Below are 11268 nucleotides of genomic sequence, written 5' to 3' on the forward strand. Positions count from 1 at the left end.
AAAATGCAAAACTGGCTTTGAAAGGGGCGGACAAAAAATTTGATTGAAATTTGCTGTCGTTGGTGTCGTTGGTATGGTTTTTTATTCAGTCCCGTCATATTGTTAGTTTCACGGTATGTAGAGAACTGTTATTTTAAGGAGTTATCAGACAGCCTGGTGCATACTGCATGGATCCGAGTGCATGGATCCGACTGGATCTCTGAGCAAACTGCGGGCTAGGACACCGGATCCGGCGTGAAAAATGTATATTAGATCAATGGATCTATCTCATAGCAATAGGATTGGGATCTGACGGTAAACCAAGAACTTGGAATGGATCTATGATCTGAGTGGATCCCACCAGTCCACCACGCAAAACATTTGGAACCAGGTTTACAAGTGTTTCTAAGCCAATAAAAGTGACAAAACTATGGATTTTGACGTGCCATCACATACAATCACTAAACAGGATTTTGTGAGCTGCAACAAGTGATTTTTTGGGATTTCTGTGTTGGTAAAAAACAAGTGAGGATCTGTCTCAATAGATTCCAAGCAAAAAAATTAGACTTAGATCTATGAACCCCAAGGAATAAGGATCTCTTGACAAATCAAAGAGCTGGATCTATGATCCCCTCAGATCTGAGATCAGGATCCGTGGACCATGGGATCAAATCCCAGAGCCATTTTCTCAGATCCATGCGCATGTCTGGTTGTAATAAGCTTTATCTGTAAAACTGGCCTGGTCTACGTCATGCCTTACCTTGGCCTTAACTCACACCAGCAATCACCAGAAAAATACCTTCCTATATCCATATCCCTGGTGTTTGAAGTTGATTTCCTTATCCACATTAAAAAGACATTCCTGGGGTTAAAGAATCCCTTACTTCTCTTTCACACTTATAACTAAGGTACCTATAAGGGGAAGTGGTTTAAAGGGAACATTCATTTTTCCTGAATAGCTTGCATTTAAAGTCAGTGATAACTAATATGCTTTCAGACTTCAGTACCTGGCCTGCCGTTAAACCACAGGCATTTTAGACTTCCATGGAAACTCATGACACTGACCTAAGACTTTGATTATCTTTGACTTGTGAATTGTGATTTCTCTCACGAGACCATGTCGGGCAAGAATGGTCATCCAGTGCTGATCCCTACTCTGATTTACAGTTGACTTGGTGACTGTGCCAGCCAGCCGGCGGTAGCGGAGGCGGCCCGGCGATGCGGCCCTCGTCTGCCTCGCTGCCTGCCCTTCTGTACACGGTGCTGGTGCTGTCACTTGGCCTGTACGTGTTCCTGAGCGGCTTCCTTCTGCGGCGGAATGCCTTCTCGGACCGGGCGCGCCGCTGCGAGTCGGCCGGCGGTGACGGCGCCGACCCGTGCGCCGTGCCGGCCACCTACCGGCGCTCGGTGCTGCTGATCGTTGACGCCCTGCGGCACGACTTCCTCGTGTACAACGAGTCGCTGCCGGCCGCCGCCGCGGCCCCGCACCAGAACAAGATGCCACACGTGCACGCGCTGCTGACGGAGCGGCCCAACCACACTGCTCGCTATCGCTTTGTGGCGGATGCGCCGACCACCACCATGCAGCGGCTGAAGGGGCTCACCACCGGCTCCCTGCCCACTTTCGTCGACGTCGGTGACAACTTCGCCAGCTACGAGATCACCGAAGACACGTGGCTGTGGCAGGCGGGCGCCGCCGGCGGCCGGGCCGTGTTCGCCGGCGACGATACCTGGATGCAGCTGTTTCCGAGCGCGTTCGCGCGCGCGGCGCCGTTTCCCTCGTTCGACATCAGCGATCTGGACACAGTGGACCGCGGCGTGGAGCGTGAGCTGGCGCGCGAGCTGCCGCGTCGCGACTGGACGCTGCTGATCGGTCACATGCTGGGCGTGGACCACTGCGGTCACACGTTCGGACCGGACCATCCGCAGATGGCCAGGAAGCTGGCTGAGGTGGACCTGCTGGTACGCAACATCACCCACCAGCTGGACAACGACACCATCCTGTTCGTGCTCGGCGACCACGGCATGACACGTACCGGAGACCACGGTGGTGACAGCGCTGCGGAGGTGGACGCCGGTCTCCTGGTGGTCTCTGGCCGCCCGCTGCCGGCCGCCGCCGCCGCCCGGCCCGACGCCATCCCGCAGGTGGACCTGGTGCCCACGCTGTCGGCGCTGCTCGGCCTGCCAATTCCCTTCTCCAACCTGGGCACGGTGCGCGCGGAGCTGCTGCCGGCAGCACTGCGCGCGCCGGCGCTGGCGGCCAACGTCCGTCAGGTGGACGCCTACCTGCGCCGCCTGGAGTGGCCGCAGCCGCCGGCGGCTCCGGACTCTGCCGCGCCGCCGCCGGTCGCCGAGCAGTTCCTGGCCGAGGCGCGGCGCCGCTGCGCCCAGGTATGGGCTACCTTCGACACCGGACTGATGGCGGCTGGCGTGGTGCTGTTGGCGCTGGCGGCGCTGCTGGCTGCTGCTCTGGCGCTGCTGGCGCCCGCGCTGCCGGCCGAGACGGTGCTGGGCGCCCAGCGCGGCGTGCTGCTGGTCACGCCGCTGCTGGCGGCGCCGGCGCTGGCCGTCGGCTGGCAGCTGGAGGCGGCGGCGCCGGTGCTGGCGCTGCTGCTGGCCGCCGCCGCCGTCACGGCCACGGTCGGCGTGTGCGCGCTGCGTCTGCGCAGTGCGGTGGTGGCGCTGGTCGGGCGGCGCGGGTGGCCACGGCCAGGCCCGCGCGGCGTGGTGGCATCCCTGCTGCTGCTGGTGCACGGTGCCAGCTTCTTCTCCAACAGCTTCACCGTCAGCGAGGACCGCGTGACGGCCTTTGTGACGGTGACGGCTCTGTTCGCGCACCTGCTGCCGGTGGCCGGCGGTGTGCGCGTGGCGCGCTCGCTCCCGCAGTTAGTTGCAGCGTTCGGCGGTGGTCTGCTGGTGCGACTCGGCTGGCTCGGGTTCGCCTGTCGCGAGGAGCAGTGGTGGTGCGAGCCGGGCCTGGTGCACCGGCCGCTGGCCAGCCTCCAGGACACTGGCTACCGGAACGGACGCCTGTCGATGGCGGCCGCCAGCCTGCTGCTCGTGCTGCTGGCGCACCGGGCGTTCCTGCGCCACTGCGGCAACCTGAACGGGTTCTCTGTGACGGAGCTGGTGGCACGCTGGTGCGGCTGGCTGTCGGCCGCCGGCCTGCTCGGCTGCTGGGCGCTGCAGGCCATCGAGCCGGCAGCCGTGGCGCTGCTGGCGCCCGCCCAGCGCCGGCTGCCGGTGCTGCTGGCGCTGGGCGCCGCCGGCCTGGCGCTGGCTGTGCTGGTGGCGCGGCCGCTGCTGGTGTACGTGCGGCCCGAGCTGGCCGGCCAGCGGCTGGTGACGCGCGTGTTCCACCGGCTGCGGCACCAGCTGAGCGGCGCTCCCGGCGAGCTGCGCGTGTTCGGGCTGGGCTCGGCGGTCAGCGCGGCGCTGCTGACCGCCCTGCTGGCCGGCTGGCTGCCGCTGGTGCTGCTGCTGGGCGACGGGCGCACGCCGGCCGCCGCGCTGGGGCTGGCGCTCACTGCGCTGGCAGCTGTGCTGGTCGGCGCCGATGGAGTCACAGGTGAGATGCTAACGAGGATATTACCGAACAGCTCCTAAAGGCGGCTGCCACCAGCAGCAGCTGTTGTTCTGGAAATAATCACCTGGTACCTATTTCTTGGGCGTCATTCAGTAACGACCTTTGAAGTTCGGGTGCCCTGAAATGTCCGTCATCATCTTACATCCTGAAGGTTTGCTCGACTGTATGATCGCTCACGCTCCATGGAACGTGACCTTTCCGAATGTTTGATCGCTATTCGCTACCCGCTGCTGGCAATGAATTGTGTTGCATGTTTTCCACCATGCATCACTGATGAAAAGATGTAAGCGCTATTAATGGTGCATTGTTGTGGAAAAGCTATTTCGCGATCGTTAATTCCTTGTGGATATCATCTTAATGGTTAATGTATTAAACCATCAACAATAATGGATTCTTGTCACGATATGGCTCACTGTGCCTCCGTTCGACTTATTTTTCATCATTCCTGGGTAAACACACATCATAAGGATGTGTATATCATCATCATAATTCATGTGTATATCTTGCTTGTATTTGTTGGGCAATGGACACGCTTTATCAGCTCGACCAGTCAATACTTCTCATATGTTCAGTTTTTCGTCTTTTCTTCAGCTCTACTTTCTTTACATCATTCGTCATACTACCGCCCCGTAATGTTGAGTCCCGTCACCGTCACCCTCCCTCCCGTTCCCGTTTTCAGCCGGCGGCGACTGGTCGGCAGCGGTGCTGTGGGCTGAGCTCGCCTCGTTCCAGTTCTTCGCCACCGGCCACCAGGCGACGTTTCCGTCCATTCAGTGGGACGCCGCCGTGACGGGACTGCAGATGGCGCCGGAGGGCACCCTGCTGCCCGGCCTGTGCGTGCTCCTCTCCACGTTCGCTGGAGAACTGGTAGCCGCAGTTACCCTGCCGCTGGTGCTCTGCGCGCCGCACCTGTTCAAGGTAAGCGTCGGGTGAGGGTGGGGTGGGGATATGTCTTTGGGGTCACTGTTGAGATTGTGCGGAAGTCTGGGCGGCTGGTAAGGTTTCGGGTGCTGGAATGAAGAAAATGATAAATCTAAGACTTGCGAGCTCCACACCATATCGCGTGCTAGAACGTGTGTGCGAGAACGTCCGAGAACTATTTTTCCTGCGTTGTGTTACAAGGTTATGCCGCTCAAACTTTGCTTTTTTTGACCTAATTAGAAACAAACACCCGTTTTTGGCTGTTGACTGTCGTGTGTGAAGGGCCCTCTGCGGAGTTCTGTCGGCACGCAGCGTCGTGTGCGTAGCTGTTTGTGGGCCGCTGTCCCGTGACGGTGGTGAGTCACGCCTGTCCCGTGCCGCCAGGTGTTGACGGAGCGGGCGACCGGCTCGCGCGGCGAGCTCGCCCTGCTGCTCGATCCGGACACCACCATGCAGCGGCTGCTCTCGCTCAATATGCTCTATATGGTGGCCAAGGCGGTCAAGGTAGGCGGAGGCTTCAGACAACGGCCGGCGCAGGCCTGGGTCTGAACGGGTTGTAAGATTGTCTTGTCTTGGAACTCCATTTTAGCTTGCATTTCGTGGTTGCGGTAGCTCATCCTGAAAACCTGGATGGCTGTGGGAAATTAAAAATTAAGACAGACATGTTACTTGTCATTAGCAGAACATGGAATGATTGAAGGCGAAATACTGTTTCCGAGAAATTGATGATGTTTCACGTACTTTGATTTATAATTATTTTTAGTTGGTTTTCACCACACTCACGCCCCATTCCAAGTTGACATAGGTATTCGACACTGACCCGGGGCTGCTGGATCACGAGGGTTGCGTGATGTGGCTCCTTTTATGACCTCGCCTCCTTTCTCCGGGGACGGTCGGTGATTGGTCGATAACGCTGGAGATGAGGTTTTTGTTTGCGCTTTCTCATTCATTGGGTTTTTGTCACCCTTCCTTGTGTTCTTTTGGTGCAGGAGACTTATTATGTAGTCCCACATGCTTTCTCTTTCTCTGAAGCGACTTAAGGAAAGCATTACTGTGCCATACGAGGTGTGGTTTTATGATCTTTCCAGTTGTTGGAAGGACTAAAATTGGGAATCATTTCCTCTGCCTTGGTTGTGATATCGACACAGGCCCATTAGCACACAAAAAAGACATCCACTTCTTATTCAAGTAATTATGATACCGTGAAACATTTCCAATGCTTTTGTAATTCTGTTCGGTTTCTTTTTAATTGCAACAACTTTGTTCCGAACATAGCTACACTATAAAGTCGTTAATTGGCCCCTGTGCTACCCAGTTATGAAGCCGTGTTTATTGTCAAAGTTTGTCCCAAGTTGCGGTCCGCGCTGGACTTCTAAGTGGCTGGTTTGTGTTCGCGGCGGTAGCGTGTCAGGCTCAGATCGAGGCCATTGATTGCCAGTCTGTTGGCAGCGGATGGCCCAGTTTATGGCCCTGGCTGTGTGGTGTTGGTCCTCACGGAAGGCGGATTCATATGCCTCTGGTGGGCGGATGAGCATATATCAGGCCTGATGACAGCAGGCAGTTGTGTGACACTACGAGCAACACGCCCACACAGTAACAATAGCCATTTGTAGGCACTGCTGGCCTCACCATCGGCCGGGTCTCATTAAAGCGTCCGCTAAAATGTTGATTCCATGCATCATTTCGGCCCTAGAAGTTCACCATGCATTTATGCATGACCCAACATACTGTGCAATGCCATCCGTTACTGCGTATACTGTTGCTGTTGCACGGAATTGTGCTACACGAAGAAATTGTCCGACAGCCACATGACATGTGCCATCATTCCGCTAGCTTGTATTAATTGTAAAATATGTATTAGCCGTTTCGTTGAAGCCCTTTTTCGTTTATTTATTATCATAGCGACATGTGCAGACCTTTTCTTATTTTATTATATCCAATACCTATTAGCCTAAACCATCACTGCACCAGATTCTACTCCTACTCCGCACTCTGGCCTCTGATAACTAATTGGACCCCACCGGAGACTGATTCCCTAGCGCAGTGTGACAATCCGTCCCTATAATATCTCAGTATGGCAGACTGAGCGTCGCTTCTCCCTCCCAGTTCCCAGTGTGACAGTATGGCCCCGTCAGCCCCGAGTAACACTGCATCCCTAGCTCCCTATCAGTCCCAAATGTGGCGGTGCGTCCCCGTCAGCTTAGTGAGTCCCTGTCAGCCCCCCCCCCCCCTTCCCGGTTAATGAGGCCGGACCGGTGGCGTGCCGGCCGCCCATCACCATCCGTCGCTAATCCCTGATGGACCGCTGGCCGGCCGATGCCGCTGTGGTGTCATGGGCGGACCCTCGCCGCCTGTTGGGTCAGTCCGGTCGCCTCCCGGACCAGCTACCGTGGTCGCTGTCCCCAGTTGGTATGACCGCTCGGCTGTCATAGGTCACTGACATCCTCGGGATACTTTCAGTCACTGGCATCTTTGGGTGACTTTCAAGGTATCGTTGCTGGCCGTCGATGGAACTAATCCGTTATGACACGATGCTGATGTCCTTTCTCTTTCTTTTCAGCTGATCCTCTGCTGCCTGGCGGCGGCCATACTGCGCCGTCACCTGATGGTGTGGAAGATATTCGCGCCTAAAGTGCTGTTCGAGGGCGCCTCGTTTCTGGTAGCGGGTACCGGGGTGCTGCTCACGCACGCGTTTATGCTACGCGTGGTCCGCCACGCCGGCGGCTGGCTGGAACAGCTCGCCAGCAAGGAGATCTTGTAACGGAGGCGACCGCCGGTGGAGTGGGTACCGCAACTCGCCGGTAATGAGATCGTGTGACCGGAATTGTCTGCGTGGTAACTGTAGAAGCTCGCCAGAAAGTGGTCAGAAAGTGGAAAGTGGTCTTGCGAGTGGTCTCCAAGGAAGTGGTCTCCAAGGTGGAAAGTCTCATTAGACGACATGGCACTTGGCAGGTGTGAGAGATGTGGAGTTGGTTTGTCCTCGTCAGGCCAGAGTAACCGGGACGGATGGCGAATCGAGTGATCTAGCCTGATCCTGGTGTGATGAGGGAGGAGGCAGATCACTCGGCCGTATACGGTCTCAGCTACACGGGCTAGTACAGTTTTGTGGAGCACACCTCTGCCTTTCGACTTTCAGGAATGGGAGCTCAGATAATTGGCCAATGGTTGGAGCGGCGTTTAGGTAACGTGGGTTGCCTCCGATGGCGTCATCATTTGTTGGGAGTACGGCCAACTCTCAGGCCTCTGCCTGCTGGTTTGGTTTAGTAATTTGACCCTGTTTGCAGGCGTGGTATGCCGTGGCCATTTGACCCGTGTGCACTGCCCTACTGTGCACTATTGCCTAGTCTCCGACCGCAGATTTCAGGGGTGTTGTAGGGACAGAGACCCCAGATAGCGGTCACATGAGCTTCTCTTTGTCCGTGCAATATTGTATCGCTAACTCAGCGAGCTGGTCGTGAAGCTTGGAAGCAAATCAACGAGAGGGGTAACCCTTTGATTCACTCGCAGCTTAGCTTCTGAAAGGATCGGCGCTTAGAACCAATCGAGAGTGGAAAAGGTTACGAGATAATTTTGTCGCTCGTCGCGATTTGGCTCCCATTGTTAGTGGTCCCCGAGTGATAGCTGGCAATGGGCATGCTGCCGCGCTGCGTTGAAAAGTGTAATTGCACATTCACTTCATGAATGCTACGTCTTGTTACGTGCGTACGTGCGTAAACCCATTGCGAGACGTCACCCATGAGCTTGTGTCATATCAGTTTGCGTTTGCGCTGTTTGGTTTGTTTTGCGCCTGGTTCGTTGCACATTTCAGAAACGAGCCGCTCATCATATGTAGTGCAGGATTTGATTGTGCCATTGAGGCTATGTGTGGAGCTTGTGTTCTGCCGTTTCAGGTGCCATGTGAACACGATTGATGTATTCGATGAGAACCTTATGTTTGCTCAATACTTCTGCCCGAGATGGACTCAACTTTTGTTAACGTTAATTCATGTGAAATGATAAAGTTCGAGATCAGTTTGCCCCTGAACGCTTCATGGTCTTGTTCGTTGCACATGCTGGTCACTGATGCAGCATCTTTCCGTAGAGGCTATCTGTGTTCAAATCTAGATACATTCTAGCAGAAATATGAGCCCGTCTCTTGCCCCTAGCATTGCAGTGGAAAGGCTGTGCTCACTGCCCCAGTCTTCGCCATTACGGACTGAACGATAGTGGGACTGTCTAACGCAGATACTGCTCAATGTGTCTTAGCAGAAGGCAATACGATGTGAATAGGACGGCACTGACACATGATTCCTACCTTCAGCAAGGAATACGTGTCTGCCAGCCGTTCACATGCGAGTAATCTCTGTAGTTTGTGCACTCCCCAGGCGTTTGCGCCGGGGCCGTAGTGGCTGCTTAGAAGTGTGGATGCTATTGTTGCGTGTTATAGATGAATGGATGTTTTACACCGAATACACTTTTTAGTTACTCTATATCCGTGTGTTATTGTCTGGATAAACACGAACCAAACGCATCGCAAAACTTTCCTTGAAGGGTGTAAAAAATACATCTACATAGATACTATAAAGAATGCCTACCGTGGGGTGGACAGGGAGTCCGACGCTAAGTTTCACTGCAAACGATGCTCGATTTTCATGAGTTACTTTTCACCTAATACACGTAGGAAACCACTTTAACCCGCGCCCCAGTGGCGGTCTCAGCCAACTTCGCCCTAGTGGGGTGGGGGGGGGGGGGGGCATATGTTACCACCCACCTCTAACTCAAAAACTAAGAGGGCTAGAAAGACGCGGTAAAAGCAGTCGATAGCTCTCAATGCGTACGTTTAAAAGTATTTCGATCATTTTTCACCTTAGAGCAATATTGGGGTCACCAGAGGTCATCAAAGGTCAAAATTTGCCAATTGTCATTATATTTTTCAGAAAACATGCCGCTATCTCAGGAACTATGGTAGCTAGAAAAACGCATGGAAAAGCAATCGATAGATTTTGAACTCTTCTTTTGAAAAGGTCCTTATCAATATTGACCTCAGGTCAACGGTTTAGCCTCCAGAGGGCAAAAACTCCAAAAATAGCTGTTTTTACTAAAAGTGTTTTTCGACAATAACTTTCGACTACAAAAAGCCACGACATTTCTATTGCCAGAATCGTGTTCCCCTCGCCGAGACGCGTCGAATGAACTATAATTTGACCTTGAAAGGTCAACTTGAAAATTTGACCTCAGGTCAAGGTCATGACCTTACCGGAAAAGGTCATGTTGCATATCAGTCGATGCGTCTCAACAAGACAAACACAATGAGACCATCCCCAGCGTTCTATCTCTTTCCAATCGCGAGTTATTGGCAAAAAAAAACTGTTTGTAGCCTCAAGTGACCTCGGATGACCTGTCTAGAGGCTATCAGCAAAAATGACACCTTGTTCATCAAGAGTGGACTAAATCATTGTGATTCTGAAATATTTGGACTGTTCCGATGCGTACACACTGATCTAGAGGCATTTTCATTTTTCTCCATTGACTTGTAATGGAAAGGTCACGCCACTGACCTGACCTTAGGTCACGGATATAAAAAATCCGAGATATACAAATTGTAGGCGCCCATAACAGCATACAAACCACCAAGTTTAAAACCATTCTGACAAACACTGCAGGCTGGACATGATTGCAAACTTTTTTTAGGTTTGGTCAGTTAACTTGACCTGGTGACCCGACCTGACATGACCTGGGGTCAAAAATTTTACACATTGTCCAAAATTGATGTACCAAAGGCTACCCCAAGCGGCGCGGCGCTACGCGCCGCGGTTTTTTATTTACACGCAAAAAAACGCGACAGGGTGGTAACATATGCCCCCCCCCACTGGGGCGAAGGTTAAGTCATCGATCGAAGTCCAATGAGTGAACGGAAAGCATCATGACAGCACGTATAGCATTGACAAGTACCGTGACGGCGGTGCAATCACAACACAGAGGCGAAGGAGCTCTGCCTTCTCTGGAACTCTGCTTCTCGTAGCGGCAAGGGTCCTTCAAAGTCTCGAAATCGAAATTTTAAAAGCTCGAAATGTTAGATTCGTTCAGTCCTCACTCCTCTTGGCACACGGTTTGGCCAGTCAACAGTTGAACCAAATGACGGGCTGCTGCGCCGCCGTACAATGCTGTATTGCGGCGCAGTCTACCCAGTCAGGTGTCTATCTGTCCAACCAACTGCCGCGCTGCTGCGCCGCCGTACAAGGCTGTATTGCGGCGCAGTCTAGCCAGTCAGGTGTCTATCTTGCTGCGCTGCCCTGCATACAGTGCTGTAATACAGCGGGACAATCTAGCCGGTCAAGACTTGAGTATCACGCTGGCTCGAAGTCGACACCGTCTACATTTTTTATCGATGGTGCAAATGACTGTTAAATTGACTCTCATGTCCATCTCTCATCTGCATTACCGCTGGAGGAACACACGGTGATAAAATGACGTAGATGTAGGTGTAATGAAACTAAAAATTATTTTAAGAATTTACAGTCCTCATACATTGGATATGATTCGGCACTTCCTATAGCAGCCACCGACATACAAATACGGATTGTCCGGCGCTCGGCGCTGGCCGGCGACCTTGCTCGCTGAATAAGTGATGTCCGTTCCAGGCGGGCATTGTGCGGCGTGGCGGCGCGAACGCTCTGTGTTTGCCAGTTGCCACGGTGCCGTGCGATCATCACAGGGTCGTCGGTGTCGTCCTCGTCGTCGGCGGCGGCGGCGGCGGCGGCGGTGTCGGGCGCGGCGTAGGGCCAGTGTTGTCCAAGCCGCCG

General features: G+C 54.0%; 1 protein-coding gene across 2 annotated transcripts; it reads left to right on the forward strand.

Moving 5' to 3' along the window:
* Positions 1-26: 26 nt before the first annotated feature.
* On the forward strand, positions 27-8955 carry LOC122392725 (GPI ethanolamine phosphate transferase 3-like). Of its 2 annotated transcripts, XM_043387943.1 has the most exons (5): positions 27-113; positions 1147-3547; positions 4245-4483; positions 4871-4990; positions 7047-8955. In XM_043387943.1, the coding sequence occupies exons 2-5, from the start codon at positions 1198-1200 to the stop codon at positions 7245-7247; spliced, it is 2910 nt and encodes a 969-aa protein (XP_043243878.1). In that variant the 5' UTR covers positions 27-113; positions 1147-1197; the 3' UTR covers positions 7248-8955. The 2 variants fall into 2 exon arrangements, with proteins under 2 accessions (XP_043243878.1, XP_043243877.1); XM_043387942.1 differs by lacking the exon at positions 27-113 and having other exon boundaries at positions 899-3547.
* The last annotated feature ends 2313 nt before the right edge of the window (positions 8956-11268 follow it).

This window comes from Amphibalanus amphitrite, unplaced genomic scaffold (genome assembly GCF_019059575.1).
Source record: "Amphibalanus amphitrite isolate SeventyFive unplaced genomic scaffold, NRLGWU_Aamphi_draft 000498F_arrow, whole genome shotgun sequence".
In the NCBI taxonomy this organism is placed as follows: Eukaryota; Metazoa; Arthropoda; class Thecostraca; order Balanomorpha; family Balanidae; genus Amphibalanus; species Amphibalanus amphitrite.

What these genes read in the sequence shown, in the direction of transcription:
- LOC122392725 (XM_043387943.1), top strand. Translation starts at nt 1,198, where the DNA reads ATGCGGCCCTCGTCTGCCTCGCTGCCTGCCCTTCTGTACACGGTGCTG. An exon ending in GCGCGCCGCACCTGTTCAAG is followed by an intron (nt 4,484 to 4,870) that starts GTAAGCGTCGGG and finishes CCGTGCCGCCAG; the next exon opens with GTGTTGACGGAGCGGGCGAC. An exon ending in TGGTGGCCAAGGCGGTCAAG is followed by an intron (nt 4,991 to 7,046) that starts GTAGGCGGAGGC and finishes CTTTCTTTTCAG; the next exon opens with CTGATCCTCTGCTGCCTGGC.